The sequence below is a fragment of the Gossypium raimondii genome, chromosome 5 (genome assembly GCF_025698545.1).
Source record: "Gossypium raimondii isolate GPD5lz chromosome 5, ASM2569854v1, whole genome shotgun sequence".
NCBI lineage: Eukaryota > Viridiplantae > Streptophyta > Magnoliopsida > Malvales > Malvaceae > Gossypium > Gossypium raimondii.
This window is the reverse complement of record NC_068569.1, coordinates 9187592-9206451: the sequence shown is the minus strand read 5'-3', so window position 1 is coordinate 9206451 and position 18860 is coordinate 9187592. Positions and strand designations below refer to the sequence as shown.

The following is an 18860-nucleotide window of genomic DNA, read 5'->3' as shown; positions in this document are numbered from 1 at the left end:
CAATTAATAATTTGATAAATTTACTAATCAAATTTTAGATTTTATTACAACAATTAATACAATTAACAATTAATAATTTGATAATTTTACTAACAATTAGTTTTAATTTTATTAAAAAATAATTTTAATTTTAATTAAAAGCGGCCGGGCCGGCTCGGCCCCATATTTTTTCTCCGGCAGGCTCAGGCAAAATCTCGAGCCCATATTTGGGCGGGCGGGCCCGCCTAGTAAACGGGCTGAAAATTTTTTTGTGGGCCCGGCTCGGCCCGGCCCATGGACAGGTCTACTTGCGGTAAACAACTTCATAAGAATTCAATTTACATCAATTTAATTAATTAAGCTCGGAAAGAAATGAACTGTAAGGTTTCAAATGTAGTTCAATTTTCTTTTTAAATTTCTTAACAGGCAATCAATGACAATAAAGCTCAAAGTCTACACGTTTCATGAGATAGGTACTGACTCAGAAAGAATCAAATTATACCATATTTAGGTTAAAATTTTTATCTTTTCTAGGACTAAGAAAGAAAAATTAAATAACGTTGTTTTAAAGAAAAAGGTTAGAGGTGAGAGAGAGAGCGAGCCAGCGGCGCCAGAAAAGGTACTGACTCAATTTAATTTGCCAGGGGTCGTTTACTACTCAGACAAGCCAACACCGCTTTTTCCTTTCAGCTTCTTAAGCCAAGGATTAGCCTACTACCGTAACGTCTTACGGTTCAACCTCCTTACGGAGTGTTTCAACTTCAGACTAGGTCTGAAATTTCACCTCCCTCTCACACGCTGAGCCAACAAGGGCCCACTCAGCCCCTTCCCAAGCTGACTAGTTGTTCGATTCTCTCTCGTCCCAAGCTATCTTAATGCCCCCACTCGGCACGCAACTTAGGTAATAAAAACAAGACAGACAGGAAAATGAAAGGAACAATAGAAGGAAAAATGTTTACCTGACCTTGGATGAAGAGGAGGAACGTCGGAGTCGAAGGAAGCAAGAAATGGCTACCGTTTGAGTGTTTTTGATGTGAGAATTTGGTGAGGGTAAAATAGGGTTCATATGGCAACCAATTGGTAAACGGTGAAGAGGGAAGGGAATAGAAATCAACAAATATCTCTGCTTAAGCCCGAAATAGAATACACCAGTAATTAGGGGTGTGCATTCAGTTAACCGACCTGAAATAGCTATAACCGACTTAACCGACCTTCCAAAATTTTTAACCGTTAACCGAATCGAAATTTTTTCGGTTAATTAGGTCGGTTAACCGAATTAACCGAAAATTGTATGGTTTTTATTTTTGGTTAAAAATGAACCGAATTAACCGAATTACCCAAATTACCCGAATTGAATCACTACATAATTAAAACTATTACATAAGTCTTTGAATCACTATATAATCAAAAGCATTGCATAATTCTTGAAATTAACACATAGTTGAAATGTAAGTCTTTAATATTCTCCATTTATATCCATTTCTCTTCAAAAAATCTCCATTTGCATTAAACCTTAAAAAAAAACATGTGTAATTGGGTAGATACTTAAGAGTTAGACTTTAGTTTTATTTTTATTGGGTTGGTAATTGGGTAGACTTTAGTTTTAGTTTTATTGGGTTGGGTAATTGGGTAGACTTTAGTTTTAGTTTTATTGGGTTGGGTTGGATAATTTTATTTATTAATTTTTTTGGTTAACCGACCGGTTTCGAACCGAATTAACCGTTAACCGAAAAATCATAAAAAAATTAACCGACCCCCGACTGAAAAAATTCGGTTAACCAACCGATTAATCGAATTCGGTCGGTTAACTAATTTTTTTCAATTTTACCCGAATTATGCACACCCCTACCAGTAATAGGGTATTACCTTGAACCAAACATCTGTTTAAGTGGGCCTGCAAAATAGGCTTGTAATAGGCAGGTAATGGTAATGACATAGCCATTACCTTCAACCAAACATCCCTGAATGTTTGTTTTAGTGGTTGAATTTTAAATTTTCAATATATTAACTATGATTTAAGAATAACAATATTTAATTACATTTGGAATGTTTAAGTGAAGTTCATGTAGTTATTACTATTTATTTATATTTATAAAAAAATTAAGTCATATTTTTTAAGGGTTGAATCGAGGATATAATCTATTCAATTAATTAAGCTTAAAATTAATGATTTGATTGTAAAAATATTTGAATTAATAACTCTCAATCAACCTGTAAAAAAAAAAAAGCTCAATCAAATTTGGCCTCTCAATAAACCGAGATTCCAATCAACGGAATGGAATAAATGGGGGGAAATGTTTTGGTCAAATTAAAAAAAAAAAAACTAAACAAAAAAAAATCCGTAAAAAATCTGGTGCAATGCATCTATCATAAAAACCATATATGGTTATGATTTTATATGCTGTGAAAATGACTGAGAGCTTTGTTCGGACCACTTCTATAAAATGTTCATTCAAAAAAAAAAAAGCCGTATAAAATAGGGTCAGGAGAAAGACTGATGATATGACTTGTAGATTAAACTTCATCCATTTAAAAAATCCATCAAAATTGAACAATTCCCTGCCATGGGCTGACTCTACAACCGATATCTTGGAAATGAAAAATAATAATATCTGAAATAGATGGAGATTTATTTGTTTGATCAATGAGCCAAAAACAGTCTTCTTCAGTGGTTGGGTTTTATATCTTAAATTCAAAAATAATATCCCATTATGTGTTTGTAATGATACCACTTTTTCTAATATCAACACCATCAAGAATTTTTCAAAATTATTCAAGCAACTTCATTTCCCTTACATATGCATGAGACCCTAATCATGTCGAAACCATTATTGCTGACCTGAAGTTTGACTCTTCACTCCAAATACCATATCTTCCCTTTAAAATTAAATAAATAAACAATTTGTCAAAATTATTTTAACATTTGAAATTATATAGAAACTACGTTTTAACATTTTTCAAAGTTCAGTTGTTGAGACGTCTTACAAAAATCATTATCTACTCTTTAATAGAAGAAAGGACAAAGCTTAATATAAGATTTGATTTTTAACTGAAATTTAAGCATATGAATTTAATAATTTTTATGTTCAATTTGGTATATGAATTTAACACTTTTCTTAATTTGATAATTGAGTTTTTGGGTTTAATTTGACCTCAACTTGTTCAACATTATACAACTTACCTAAATCACTAATTCCTCATTTGATTACCAGTGTTATAACATGACAAAAAAAAAACTTATTTTACATATGTATTATAATAATTACACATAAAATAAAGAATAGTTAGTACAACTTTAAACTTAAACTTAGAAAAGATAAGTAAAATTGTTTGCAATTAAATTAACATACTTATATACTAAATCCTACGTAAAAATAATACTTTAACTAAACAGTATTAATTTTTTACAATGGAACCCCAAAAAAAAAACTAATGTGTGACGGGCATGTTAATATGTGATAAATTATTACATTCATTAGTTTTATTTATTGTGCTAAATAATGTTCTTTAGGATTCTGATAGCCTTAATTTTTAATGGTAAGAATAATACAAGAGATATCACTTGCTCAAAATATGATATTATTTTTCACAAAACCCTTAATTTTATAAAAATATTACCAGAAACTCTTTGTAAATTTGTACGGATACACAATTTTTAATTCGTGTCGTGTTAGTTTCTGTGCATAAATTTATATGATATTACCTGTTAAAAGTTTTAATTTATTTTTAGGTCATTTTAAGGTATTTTAAATGATTTCTTAACAAAAATTTAAAGAGGCATTATGAGTGTGATTAAATCTCAAAGTGTATTAAATGCATATTTTAGATTATGCTAACTCATAGTTTGAGATGAGTTTATGGTTAAAATGGTAAGTTGAAAATATTGACGTGTAAAATGTTTTAGGTTTAAGTTTCAGCAAAATGTTAAAATATGATGCTAGTCATTATATTTTAAAACTTAAAATTTAAGTTATTATTATTGATAATTTCTGTTAAAATTTGTCAATTTAATATATTTATTTTCTGTCAATCTTGTGATAAATTACGTTAGAACAACTTAATCAACATGTCAATTTGATAAATATTGACAAAAAGTAATTATGATTAAACTAAGATTTTAAATGAACAAAATTTGAGATTTAACTAACTTTTCAAGTACACGAGTTAGATCTCAAATTTTGTTCAAGTATAGAGACTGACAAACATATTTTAATCTATATAAAATATGAGAATACAAAAAATATTATAATAATATTTATTGCTTTATTAAAAGTAATTTTTAATAAAATTTCAATTAAATTAAGACTCGATTAATGTGTAACATTAACCCAATCATGCACTTGGAAAGAATAGTTGGAATGACAATAATAGTGACCCAATTTGATGATTAGTGTAATAAGTGGGCCTATGGTCCGAAGTTAAAAGTCCCCTTAAAAGTTAGAGCTTAATGGAATAAATTTATCCTATGTCTGAAAATGGCCCAAATTCCACAAATGGCACCCATAGTTAGGGGTGAGTATCGATCGAGTCAAATCGTTTTGAGTTAAGTCAAGTCGAGTTAATGAATTCTATTATTTATATTCAATGTTACGTTTATATGGGGCAATTATTTAACTAATAAACAAAGTATAAGATTATTTAATTACATAAACAATACAATTTGCTTAATAATATAAAGAACAATTTTAGGCCTGCAAAGTAACTATACATAGCGCTACAAGATGATCATTGTGGTCATAATTCAAGTTACACCACAGGCATAGTTATATTTACCGTGATTGTGGGACTAAACAATAAGCCAAAGAGAAAGTGAGGGCGTGGGGGAAGGAATCCCAAAGTGAAAAATAAAAATTTTTAGGTTAATTTTGAGTAAAGGAAAAAAGGGAAAGTGGAGGGATTTGAAGTATACAGGCAAAGTAAGTGTAATACCCCGAAAATCTTTTAATAGTGATTACAATTGAACTGAATTTTTTAATTAAAAAAATAGTGAGATTAAATTCCTGTAAATAAAAATAGGGACTAAAATCTAAATGTGCAAGGTGTTGGAGACTTACAACATATTTTAATCTTCAAATTTTTGCTTTATAATTTTGACACGAACAAATAACCAACCCAACATCAATATTAAAAACCAGTGAAGTAAAATGTAGAAACCGAATAAAGGCCAAAAAAAACTTTTGGATCAATAGCATGGATTGTACAAAATTTTCTTATTACTTTTTGAACCAATCATAAATCTTTCAATCTCAGCTATTGTAACACCCCTTACCCGAGGCCGTCGCCGGAATCGAGTACGAGATGTTATCCAATTTAACTTACCAATTCAGAGCATAAAAAAAATTGCTTTTAAAATTAAATTCACTGTTCACAACAAAACTGTCTACCTGCATAACTTTCACTAATTTAATTATAGCTCAAGTTACAGAACTCAAAATTTAAATCCGTAAATTTTCCCTGAAACTAGACTCATATTCCTACTTACCATAAAATTTTCAGAATTTTTGACTTAGCCAATTAGTACAGTTTATTCATTAAAGTATCCCCTGTTTCACAGCTCGACAGATCTGACCTCTCAGCACTAAAAATCAATTATCTCTTTGTACAGAATACATATAAGATTATCGTTTGTTTCTTTTGAAAATAGACTCACTAAGAAATCTACACATATAAATTATGACCCATAATTCTTTCTGTACAATTTATAATGATTTTTTAAAGTCAGAACAGGGGACTTCAAAAACCATTCTGACCCTATCTCACTAAAATTCAAATATTTCAAAATACAGAATTCCTTTGCCTACACCGTTTCTTTCATATAAAAATAGACTTGATAAGCTTTAATTCCATATATAATTCACTCTCTAATTCCATTTCTACTATTTATGGTGATTTTTCACATTCACGTCACTGCTGCTGTCAAAGAAACTGCTTCTTTGAATTAGTTACCATTTTAACATACATAACACCAAAATATATTCTTTAATAGCTACTTCAATAGCTAATATTAGCCATATCATTTGAACATGCTCAAAATGATTAAGACCCTATACATGCCATAGTTTAAACATTTTGAAAATTACATAATACCGAGATGATTATGATAGTGTGATACGAGCTCCGACGATCCCCAATTCGATCAAGTTCAAATCACTATAAAACAAAGGAAAAGAAAGAAAGGTGTAAGCTATAAATAGCTTAGTAAGTTACATGTAAACAATAATTACTCATTTAATAATTAACACTTTTAACATATAACTAATCAAAACATTTCTTAGCAATTTCAATCACTAACACATGCACAATCTTACCAATTCACTTGCATATACATTTTCACACTTAACATTTATCACATATGCTCAATTCTTTCAATTATACCTGCATACACACTTCATTTCATATTCACTTTAACCCATCATTAATCCCGTTGAACACTCGGAATATACACAGACGTAGAGATTTAGCACATAAGTGCAACACGATATGTAGCCGGTTACCACTGTTATGTAGCCGGTTACCACTGAAATGTAGCCGGTTACCATCAAACGTAGCAAGCTACCACCGATCAATAACACTGGAAATGTCCACGGCCTGCTCACACAAGTCGTCAGTGTCGCAACACATGCTAGATCACCCAGCACCGGGACTCACTGTAACATGTAACATCGACCTCTAGTGACATGTCACTTGTATCCACTTCTATTCCTAAGTTCAACCGGGAATTTACACTTAACACTTTATTTTCAACACTTTAACACTTGAATAATTCATGAACAATTTTCCTTCTACATTCAATATTGATTCACATATCAAATAAATTCACAGTTTATAAAATATATTACTATTATTTACACATAACTTACCTCGGATGCAAAACGACTATTTTTGTAATTTAGTCGATAACTTTCTCTTTTCCCCGATCACTTGCACTATTTCTTCTTTCTTGATCTATATTAACACAATTTAATACATTTTATCAACATTTCATTCAAATACAATTCATACACAACATTTTGACAAATTTACATTTTTCCCCAAAACTTTTCAAAAATTCCACTTTTGTCCCTAAGCTCGTAAAAATAAAATTCACTAAATTCTTAAATTTCAAACTTCACTAAATCATATTTCATGCTCATAACAGCCCTCAATTTCACAAAATCACAACTTTATGCACACTTTACCATCTTTCACAATTTAGCCCTTTTTCAACATTTTCATTGAAATTCATCTAGTAAAACTTGTAGTTAACACTTCAAACATTCATTATCTAACATCACTAATCAATTTACAATTATATCATGAATGGGTCAATTTTTAAACTTCAATTTCATTTAAATTAAATGGTAGAAACATGAAATTCAAGCATCAATAAGCATAAAAATACGAAAATAATTAAAAACGGGGCAAGAAATCACTTACAATTGAGCTTAGGAAGAATAAGAACCCTAGCTATGGTGACATGAATTTTTTTGGCAGCAAACGTCTGATTTTGAAGAAGATGGACACTTATTTTCACTTTATTTTGTCTTTTATTCAATTTGGACAAAAATGCCCTTGACCCATTACTTAGATATTTTTCTAGAAATACCCTTTTGTGTCCATAACACTAATTTATGGTCTAATTGCCACATAAACACTTCCAATTTCATGCAATAATTCAATTAAGTCATTTAATCACTAATTAGACACACTTTGCATTTTCTCGATTTAGTCCTAAAATTCAATTAGGCACTAAATCATTAAAATTTTCTATCCATATTTTCACACAATATTTCAATCAATCATTAATTAATAAAAATTTATAAAATTAAATTATTTCACTTCGGATTTGTGGTTACGAAACCACTATTCCGATTAGGCCCTATTTCGGGCTATCACAGCTATTATATTCATCTCACAAATTGTTATCTAAATTATACTCTTTTTTTTTGAAATTATAAATTTTGTTGTGACAAGTGATACCTAAGCTACCCTTTTCCTCGCAAGTCGGTATCCTATTGCTCTAGCTGTTAAATTTAATTTTAAAAAACTTAACCTACAAATTGATACCTTAACTATGTCCAATTACTTTTTTTGGTCACATCATAAATTACTTTTCCCCCCAAAGTTGTTACCTTTTATCAATTCAATTGTTAGCTAATTAAGGTTTTCAGAACTGGACCGATAGTTGAACCAGTTAGGCCACTAATTTTCGGTTTGAATGGTTCATCTAATTTGATCAATTAAATTATTAAAAATTTATAAAATAAAAATAATAACATTTAACAATAGAGAAAATCGATTAAACCAAATTTTTAGCATGATTAAACCGAAAAATATTGGTTCGCAAGTCAATTGATTCAACCCTTATTTCGAATTGGTACCTAGGTTGATTCCTCGTTCAATCGGTTCGACAAGCCAATCTAATCTAGTTTTGAAAAAAAACAAGTTTTGATTGATGAAAGAATTTTTCTGATCCCTCGAGCAAACAAGCACTGAAGTTAAAAAATAAAATTAATCATTAACATCTTGACCTTTGAAGTGTGAATTTCGAGTATCGTTGACATTCCATATATTATAAAAGAAGAAAAATGTAAAATGAAAAAAAAATAAAAGAGAAATAAAGTAAAATTATTTTAAAATTTTATATGATGTGACGGTATAATTGGCTAGAACTTTTTTAATAAATATAGCATTTTGGTATAAAATGAGTAAGAAAAATAGTTTAGGTAACACTTTTGAAAATAAAAAGTTAGATATAGTTTAGATAGTATTTTATGGGTTAAGTTTTTTATTTTTAAAATAGACTTAACCATTTAACTAATGGAGGTACCGACTTGAAAATAGAAAAGTAGCTTAGATACCCTTGAATATCAAAATGGAAAAATGATATTACTTATGTACCAACTTGTGGATTTAACCTTAAATAATATAAAATTTTACGTTGACATCAATAAACAATAATGAGAAGAGAGAAAAAAGGTAAGGTAAGATGTATCCTAATCCTAATAGAGAAAAAGGCAAAACATGACGAATAGTGAAAAGGTCCCCAACAGAAATGTTCATCGAAAAGAGAGAAATGGATAAAATGTTGAATTGCCCATCCCTCATTCCCCTCTATATAATCCCATTTCATTGCATTTTATGATTTGCCCATTACTTCCCCGCTATTTGGGTCTTTGGTGATAAGATACTAATATCCACATGGCAGCAACGTTTACTAGAGGATCACCTTCAATCAATTCCTTATTTTTCAAGTATGTCGTTTCATTTTAATGCATATTAATCACATGCATCCTTGTATCCAGAAAAAAAATGATTTACTCTTTTCTAGCCTCGATAATTAGTGTATGTGTTTATGTTGAGAATGCAGGCCGATAATGAGGAAATACTGCACAAAGGGCACGGATGCGGTTCGAGAGCCGATGAAAGTGGAGGCGGAGGAAGTGAAGAAGAGGAGTAGCATGGAAGGGAGTTGCTGCTGGGTTCCTCATGACCGAACTGGAATTTATTACCCCAAGGGCCAAGAAAAGGTCATGGCTGATGTTCCTGCACCTGCTGCCAAAGATACTGCTGCCGTTCATTGGTTTTCCTATGATTAGAGAATTATAACTTAAAATTAATATTAAATAGAATTTAAAATGTAATGTTTTAATAGTCTGAAGCTTATATGTTAATCTAAGTAAACTTGTTGAAGTTTAATTTTTATGGTGGTTCTTAGTTTTCTAGTTTGATTTAATTCAGTGAATTCTTATATACTTGATTTTGGTTGTACTTGTAATTTCATCAGAAATTCCAATATTGCACAAATTTCTTTGAGCTTTAAGAGCATGCAAAACTCATTTTATATATTTCTATTAAACAACAATGATATATCACTGGGAACATAGTAAAATAAAAGGAGAGGGCTTTACATTTTATTTTAATTATTATTATTTATTCACCGTGGCTGATGTTTTTAGTCGAGAACAAGCACATCTCTAGTATTCCAGAGTTTTTCTTTACTCCCTAGTCCCTACACTTCTCTTTTCCTAAATAAACCTTAGAATTCAATTTTCAATTTCATTCTTGGGTTTTGACCCTAATTTTGCAAATGGATAAAAAAGTTGCACATGCATAGTTTTTTTTCTTTATAAAACATATTATCGATGTGTTTTACGAATATTTGGAGCAAATATCTCATTTTTAATTAAAGCTTTAAAAATCTTTTAGAAAAAAAAATACTTGATTAGATAAAATAAAGAAAAGAAAAGAAAAGAAATTTCGAACCTCAACATGTTAGAAAAAAAACGAGTTCTTTTTTCACATAAAATAACATATAGTTTTTCAAACATTATGTAAAAAAAAAAATCGAACATTGTGCATAGCACTTTTATTCAATGATAGTCGAATCGATAGTCGAATCGTTACTTAAAGTGACCACCTTCCATACATAAGCATTTCCTAAGTCAGTGTCTTTGATTTTTTATTTATTTTTTAAAACTTCCCATTTTATTTCATTCAGAATTTTCTCTTATACAATGTTTAAGTTATTTATAATTTTCAACATTTAAAATAGAGGATTCTTCTCGCTTAACTAAATTTGGATTCGGTCTTTAAATTGTAACAACAATAATAATATCAATCAAACCAAATTAAAACTCAACGATGATGATGATGATGATAATAATATCGGATCCTTGTTAGACCTCACAAGATATAGGCACGCTTGAACCTATTAGGTTGGTAGTGTCACGGGAAACCACTTAAATTTCAAAGAAAAAAACATAACAATTAACACCATATTTACAAAATGAAAAACCCGACATAGCGGAGTCGCGAAATGAAAAACCTTGGATCATTTACAACTCATAAACCGCAAATCACTTACATAATAAGAAAGTGGAATATTCATTACGCGTTTGCTTACAGCTTTGAAGAAAATGGGTTAATATAATTTGGTGTGAAGGAGAAGAGACTAATGCTTCTTAAGGTCCAAAATCCAAATGTACGTTTTACCTGGTTTGTGGGTGTTCGATCTTTCAATGCTGGGTGCTGCTCAAAGAAGTACCTGAACCAACAGGTTTTTTGAACTGAACAAGGATCATTGTCATGTTGTCGCATCCCTCCCCACCAGCTGTTGGAGCCAAGCACCTGTCGAATACTCTTTCACAGATTGCTGAAAGTTTAGTTTCCTGCACCATGGGAAGAGATCTGTAGTTAATTAATGGAATCTTTATATTGATAGGTTTATAATGTTTTGTGAAGGAACTTACAGAATTCAACTGCTCTCGTACATAATCCACTAGTTGTTGACTTGACATACAGTCCCTAATCAACAAAACACAACGATGCTATCTTCAAATTAATGAAAACAAACATCCTCAGCAATGGCCATCTTACAAGCTCCCAATTCCCAAGGGAATCTATAAATGGTACACTACGTTCTCTTTATCTTTTTAGCAAATTAATATATACACATGTCAATGCATAATACATACATAAACAAATATGAGCAAAGCATATACATGTTATGTATATATTTCCTATGACAGATTGCTTGATATTTAATCTTTGAGAATGATTAGCAAGTAGGCATGTGTGCATCCAGAATGTGTCACAGGCCTGGAACCATCTACTGCAAATTACCTAAGTGTTCTGAATGGTATCCAGGTAGGACTGAAGGTTGATTTCAGAGCAGGAGGGTAAAAGGAATGCAAGTTCTTACAATAGGAGACTCACCAAATCCCATCACAAGCTAAAACAAGAAACTCATCGTCATCGCAGATCTCAACCTATTTTAAAGAGGGTAAAACCAGATTATAAGCATGTGGATAAATATGGATACTAACTGGGAACGATGTATCTTTTGCTTAAATGGCAGCAAAAGTTTTATACATGCGTCTGATTTTTTAAAAAAATACAAAAAGAAGTTTTTAATTTTGCTTAAAGAATACTACAAAAGTTAGTCGCTTTACTAAATCAATTGACCATCATCAAATTTTACTGAAAGAGCTAGTATATAACACAAATATTAAAGGCTAAAGCAATTCACTTACAGTGTTGATGTCTGGATTAGCTGTTACAATTTGCCTTTCAGCAGGTAAAGTTTTGTTCTGTTTGAACTCCGCATCTCCTGCAAGTGAAAGACAATCATAAACCAACAAGCAAATAAATATTAGATCCATTGTCCCCTTGGATCTAGAAGGTACCAATAGCCCTGGCCAAGTTTAAACTTCCATTGACACGTCCGACTTGAATAAAACCACCAGCTTTCAGAATCCTATCTTTCTCCAGTTCAAGGTCTGGCTTGTGATCTTTAGACAAATTATATGCCTGTAAAAAGTGACATCTATGAAAGAAAGCATGCAGCAGCTAAGCTATGCCGTATTAAAGAGGAACCATATTGTGTATCCAAAGGAGAGAGGTAAAAGAAAAAAGGAATCTGAATGTGGAGCATTGATAAATGCTTTCCATGCTAGTTCAGCAATAAATATAGTGACTATTACACTTAGAGCAAATGTTTTTCACTCTAATATCATCAATAAAATTGAAAATGGTAAAAGCATGTGCTACTTTCTACAACCATTTCCATGCAGTTAAAAGGGCAAGAACAATAGTCCCTTAAAAGTGCTAGAATATTAACTTACGACAAAAGCACTACTTGTCATTCAACTTGTACATCCTTTCATCTCACAACTTTGAGAGGCCTTAAGGAAAGGCTCTGTGGAAACAAACAAAATTCTGAAATTCTGTTTTCAGGGTTCTGCAGAAAAGAAAATTGTACCTGCCCCTTTCTAGATATTACACAACGGGAATCACCAGCATTAGCAACAACTAGTTGCTTGTTTCGAATTATTGCAACACAGGCTGTGCATCCAGAAGTAGGTCCATGAAAATCAGAGTGAGAACCCTAGTTTGCAACCAACAGAAAAGTCAACATCGGAATCTCACAAGTAAAATAGACATATTTGACCAATCAAACAAAAGCTTCTTACTTAGTGGTATTGCATTGAAAGAATTAAATGAATCATAGTAAAGTCTCAAGCACAAATAATACTTCAAGTAACCACAGTAAATGACAGTCCTAGGTAACCTGCAGAAAATTCTTAAACATACAACCAGAGTGTACTTATCGGAACGCTAGTTTCCTTCATGTTTTCCAATTTTCTTCTACAGAATCATAGGGCAAAATAAGAAGAAATCCAACCCCTTTTAACATAAGAAGGGTCCACACGCCCCTTTTATATTATTTCCAATCCAGTTTGTATCGAATTCCTTGTAATAAATCTTAAAACCTCAAGCAAAGATCTTCCTTCTCCTTAATTATATCCACTCTCCGTTGTTTAGGCTTCTCAAAGGCTCATAGAACTCAAAAAAGTTTCTAATAACTTTCCTCTTCCTTTGTTAACAACCCTCTCTTGATCAAGGCCTAAAAACAATATAGTGAACTTAACTAATCATGTTCAATATATCCTACCTCAATTAAAATTAGCATACTTCATAGAGTTGGTTCAATTAAGTCATTTCCCTAAAAAAGTATTGATTGGTAAAATTAAAAACGTCTAAGTTCACTAAAAATAGTATAAAAAGTGTTTGTATAAAGTTCACAAGACACGAAGCTTCTGTTATTGGTATTCCCATAAAAATTTTCCAGTTTACCAAATAAGCAAATAACAAAACTAATTTATAAAGAGTTTATTATGCAAGAATACTCCTAAAACCAAAATCTAGAGCATATTACTATAGAACAGGTAATGGGTTAGTTGAAAACTTGGACTCCTTTGCATGAATGAGCACAGCAACTTAAGAAAAACTTAAGGTCTTGCAGCTTAGATCTTACTGAAACATTGTCTAGTAACATACAAAATGAAATTGCTTCATACACCTAAGACAAAAATTTAGTTTTCTATCACAAAAATACCTCCTCAGGAGGCCAATCATCAAAATGGTCATTGGCTTCATCACCCTTAGGAGACCATACAAACCCTTCAACAAAACCAGAAACTTTGTCCATTTTATCTCCCAGGACTGCTAATTCTCTCCACCCTCTTTGTCCACACATCATCTCATCCATTCTGTATGATAAAAAAAATAGCAGTTGAATGCATGTATAGCAGAAGAAACAATTAACAAGAAGCAGCCTTACTATATCATATTTTATCCGGTAAAATGAAGTTGATCATACTCTTAAATTTCAAGTTCATGAGTGAAAAAAGCAAAAGATGCTAGAGAACAATGACCTAAACGGTCAAAAATGCAGTGGCACTAGCATATGCCAGAATGGAGCTATAAATAAACTATCCATTAAAAACAGTAACATTTATGTAAATAACAAAATGCAATTTCATCAGTGTCATAAGGGATTCATTAGATGAAAAGGAAAAACTTTAAACAACCATGTATGGCATTAACAAATTTTGAGTGGCAATGATCATGGAGCTCCAAGCACATGGTCCATTGCCTGATTCCTAGGAAACTTAGAACATATTACTTACATGTCAAAGGCAATTTTTCAGCTGCCTTGTGGTTGAGCTATGACATATCTTCCGTATATTGCTACCAAAAGAATACACAAATAAATCCAGTAAAGGAACCTGAGAAAAGCTTTCTGTACTGAAGTCCCAATATCTCCAGCTGAATACGCCTCATGCTTGAGCACCTGCTGATGAAGATGCTTGGCACAAAACTTAGCCACTGCTTTGCCTACAGATAAATGGACCCACATATAATATGCTTAAATGACTAGGTACAAAGAATTTAATCAGATCAACAACTAATTTTATGTATAAAAGCTGTGAAAATCATGAAAGCATCAATAAGAAAAAAGGGAACAAGAGCAAACGTAACAATTCTGTTGTGAGCAGCTCAACCTTTTTGTTTAAAGCATTCCACAGAAACCAATATTTACCTACACAACTTATATGAACTAAAAACTTTCTCTATAAGTTTACAAACATGAAATGTTACAAATACTATTAACTATGCAGAACATAATCTCAGTTTACCAAAAGCTGCCTGAGAAAGGAAGGTACCCTCCATCCCGGAAACTCTCCAAGATGCATCAATATTTCAAAGCATTCAAATCCAATTTTAGCAGAGAAATCAAGAAGAAACTTTGCAGCCAGACATAAGCATGCATTGCATAGAAACTCAAGAATGAGTTGAGTGTCTAGGCCCTTAACTCTATCAATTACAAAGAAGCATCTTAAGAACCCAACTGTGGTGGAAGCTGAACTTTTTGCCAACTAAGGCATGGCCTGTACATGCAGGTCTTACCCATCCAGTAATGTGATTAACCAGCTCCAATCCCTTTCTCATTTTCTAATAGAAAATATCATCATAATACAAGAAAAGCAAGCCCAAAATGCAGCTTGCTCTCTACTGGTAATCAAAGGGTGATGGTATATTCAGAATCATTAACGAGGTCATTGGAGTGTCAGTGCAAGTCAAATTTTAAAAGGATTATTGGGCTCAACTGGACACTACAAATGGCCTTCAAATAAAAGAAAATAGCTCCACCAATTAAGGCACCGTATACTATATGGGACTGAACTGTCAACTCAACATTATCTTCAGATATTATTTTGTACCGAAAGAGTGCTAAAAACAGAAACAAGAAAAGAAAAAACAAGATTTGATGAGGTACATCCTTAGATCCAAGTTTTTAGCTTTCTCTTTGTCTCCTTTTTATGAATTGAAAACATAAAAGTTGTTAGAATAACCGTTTCTAAACAAACAAGGTTGCACCTTTCGCCTACAGTTAAGGAAAAGTTATATAATAATATTTGCACAAAACCAAAAAGAAAAGGACACACGCATACAAACAGAGAAAGCTAATGCCTCCAATGATATGTATTAAACACACTCAGGTGTCAACAGGTCGGTCTCTTGTAATATCATAAAACCTCAGTATTTAAAGACATAATTTTGCTCTAGTAGCTTTACCAGTGCAAGACCAACACACATACTGGTCAGTTAAGATTTGCCAAAGGAATAACTAAAATTATATTCGGAAGAAGGAATACAAACAGCACCAGCAAAGGGAAGAAAAACTTCACTGAAATCTAAACTTTGTGAACTTTTTAAAGAAAAAATAAAGTGATGTGATAAAAATTAAAGGAACAAACAAAAAAAAGGGAGCTCAATCCTTACCTCCATGACCATCATAAACACCAAAAAATGATGTTGAGTCGTCCAGATCCAGATATGCTGCATGCTGCAAAAACCATAAAAACAAATTCATGGCATCATTAAAGGCAAATTGAGTTATCAAGAGGTACAAAAATGGCCTGTAGTTAAAATGGAAATAATCATCAATTATTATAGCAGACATGCTTTTAACAAGGACCTGTATCCCTCAAACATCATAGATATAACAGGTTTCCAACATAGTTGGAAATGCATCAAGCAATTACTTCCAAAAAAAAGCATGTGTGCACGCATAAGAAGCAAAAATTATCTCTTGAGATAAATACGTTAGGTTTCAGCACAGCTCAAATTAAAAGGACATGTTTTTGTATCCTATGTTTCCTAGACTCTTCATTTTCCTATGTTATCAGGACTAAATGGAAAATTTTAGAAAAGTGTAACCTGGGATAAATATTTCTAAAGTCCAAACTGACACTCTTCTGTCCTATGTTACCTAGACTCTTCATTTTCCAAATATGCATGTTTGACACTTGTGTTTGGCACATATTTAGACATGGATATCGAAGTGTGATCTTCCAAACATGTGAAAAAGCTTAGAAAAAAATAGAGCATGCCAGTTTTGGACATATACCCATATCAAACACTCATCCTCGAGGTTGGGTACCATAGGTGCTAACCCCCACGCACCAACCAGCACCAAGTACGCATGCACCGGCACACACACACAAAAAAAAAAAGAAAAAAATCCCTTGTGCCATAGATATCAGACTAATATTACCAGCTAAGTCTCATGTCTATCTTTAGCATGTATATCATGTAATTTGATTCCTTAGCATCAATATGAAATAACTTTAAGAAATTACATGTCAATTTATTGTCATGATTCACAACATTCCAATCAATGTGAAATAACTTTAAGAAAGTAGCAGATTAACTTTTGAAATCTTTATAATCTGATTTGATATTCAAAAAAATAGAATCAGTAAAAGACTAAGGAACTTTCTCACTGCCTTGTGATGATGCGATCTTAACACTCAGCTTAAAAGTTATATGATTCTTAATACCATGTCAAGAAGCATGTAATAGGTGTAAGATAAGCAGTTATTAGTATTTATTCAATACACTAGACATAGGATATTGGCCAAGACTAGATATTATTTAATGCCTTGTTAAGAGACGTATACTAGATATATGAAAAGCAGATATTACGATTTGTCGTTAACAGAAGGCAAGTCCGATGGCTTTAGTTAATGATTCAAAGATAGTATATTAAGTCAAACAATGAGAAGGTAGAGAGAGAACTTACAGCATCTTCCATAGATGCACGCCATCCTTGCATGGATGACAATCCAAATTGAAGCTTGTCATTTTCACCATCTTCTGATAACTTCTCAGTTTTTGGGGTGCTGAGATATACCCCCATTTCCTGAATAAACCAATAAAAACTATCAGGTCACATATTCTATATTAAATTTCTACTTCCATACATTGAAACAAATGACACAAGCACATGCATATGCTTGCACAAAGAAATCAATTGTTTCTGCCTTACATATCTTTAAACATTAAAGTATGTAGAATATATGCACAATTCCTCGCCACTCCGCACAAAAGCTTGTAGATATAATATATGCGAATATTGTGTGGTATGAACATATGGCAAGCTTAATTCTTTAACATTTGCGCACGGCCTAACTCCATTAACTAACAAAATGGTAATACATTTCAATAGATTAACACAAAACCGCATGTCAAAACACAGTTAATAAATGTTAAAAGAGATCGAATCAAACTAGGACAACAATATCACTATCCTTTTTCTAGTTCAAAAGATTTATTAATAATCAAAATCGTTTGGAGCAAACATGTCCGAATCAAAAATCAACATCAAGGCGGCTATAACAACCTAATTTCTCCCGTTTTGATGATGCAGAAAGTCGAGCCTAGAGGAACAAAAAGTTCCCGTCAATCAACATGCATTTCTTTTCATTTTCTTTGGTTTTTCCAGGTACCAAACAGATCTAACAAAGTAAAATAAATAAAATGAATTGAAATTGAGAAACGCGTCTAATGGAGATCGAATTGAAATTTGTATTTATGATAATCGATGCGAAAATGAAACTCACTTGTTGGCAATTAGAGAGTCCGTACGGGTTTTCAGAGAGAGAGATGAGAATGGATCTGTTACTGTTAGAGACACTGTTACTGTTTTATTTTCTTTCATCTGTTCTCTGATAATCATTTTTCGAGCCAAATGAACCGGGGCTACGACACGTGCTGCGTTAACTTCGGGCACTTTTGTTTGGATAAACTATACAAATTGTCACTCAACAATGCATATATTTTTATTTTGGTATCTCAACTTTTAAAATTTTTAATATATCCATTAATGCTTGTATTCATTCTTGTTTTGGTCCTCTTTAAATTAATAATGAAAATAATAAGGTGGCCTTTTTTCTAACTGATATATAACACTTTTAGTCCTTAATACATATATATTTTATCAATATAATCCTAATTTTAAATAATTTAATAAATTTAACACTTCACATTTACAAATTCTTCAAATTCTTTTAAAAAGTTTGAAGAAAGAAAAGAAAGAATCAACTTACTTTTTCAGGTTTTAAAGAACACACAACAATTTAATATTAAGAGTAGAAAAAACCCTGAAATAAATAATAAAATAAAATCATGGAACAAGAAGAGAAGAATTTAAGGGAATTAAAGAGATTAAAAAAAAACTGACCTTTGTTTTGTGTCAGACTTGGGGTTTC

At 31.8% G+C, this 18860-nt stretch overlaps 2 protein-coding genes and 1 long non-coding RNA gene across 6 annotated transcripts; 1 reads left to right on the top strand and 2 right to left on the bottom strand.

The window, feature by feature from the left end:
- Window positions 1–5928: 5928 nt before the first annotated feature.
- On the bottom strand, window positions 5929–7457 carry LOC128041245 (uncharacterized). The gene is made up of 3 exons (XR_008195966.1): window positions 7396–7457; window positions 6840–6924; window positions 5929–6129 (listed from the first exon to the last, which is right to left on the bottom strand). It is a non-coding gene; the product is annotated as an uncharacterized LOC128041245 (long non-coding RNA).
- Window positions 7458–8996: 1539 nt separating this feature from the next.
- Window positions 8997–9774, top strand: LOC105769047 (uncharacterized). Its single transcript, XM_012589426.2, has 2 exons — window positions 8997–9212; window positions 9329–9774. The coding sequence occupies exons 1-2, from the start codon at window positions 9160–9162 to the stop codon at window positions 9555–9557; spliced, it is 282 nt and encodes a 93-aa protein (XP_012444880.1). The 5' UTR covers window positions 8997–9159; the 3' UTR covers window positions 9558–9774.
- Window positions 9775–10778: 1004 nt separating this feature from the next.
- LOC105769731 (probable protein phosphatase 2C 21) lies at window positions 10779–18361 on the bottom strand. 4 transcript variants are annotated; one of them, XM_012590559.2, is made up of 12 exons: window positions 18213–18285; window positions 17993–18107; window positions 17393–17512; window positions 16090–16153; window positions 14532–14640; window positions 13859–14012; window positions 12722–12847; window positions 12147–12270; window positions 11994–12070; window positions 11677–11729; window positions 11211–11265; window positions 10779–11129 (listed from the first exon to the last, which is right to left on the bottom strand). In XM_012590559.2, the coding sequence occupies exons 3-12, from the start codon at window positions 17507–17509 to the stop codon at window positions 10977–10979; spliced, it is 1032 nt and encodes a 343-aa protein (XP_012446013.1). In that variant the 5' UTR covers window positions 17510–17512; window positions 17993–18107; window positions 18213–18285; the 3' UTR covers window positions 10779–10976. The 4 variants fall into 4 exon arrangements, 3 of the variants coding, with proteins under 3 accessions (XP_012446013.1, XP_012446012.1, XP_052487508.1); XM_012590558.2 differs by lacking the exon at window positions 17993–18107 and having other exon boundaries at window positions 18213–18361; XR_008196222.1 differs by lacking the exon at window positions 17993–18107 and having other exon boundaries at window positions 11036–11129; window positions 11584–11729; window positions 18213–18361.
- Window positions 18362–18860: the final 499 nt, after the last annotated feature.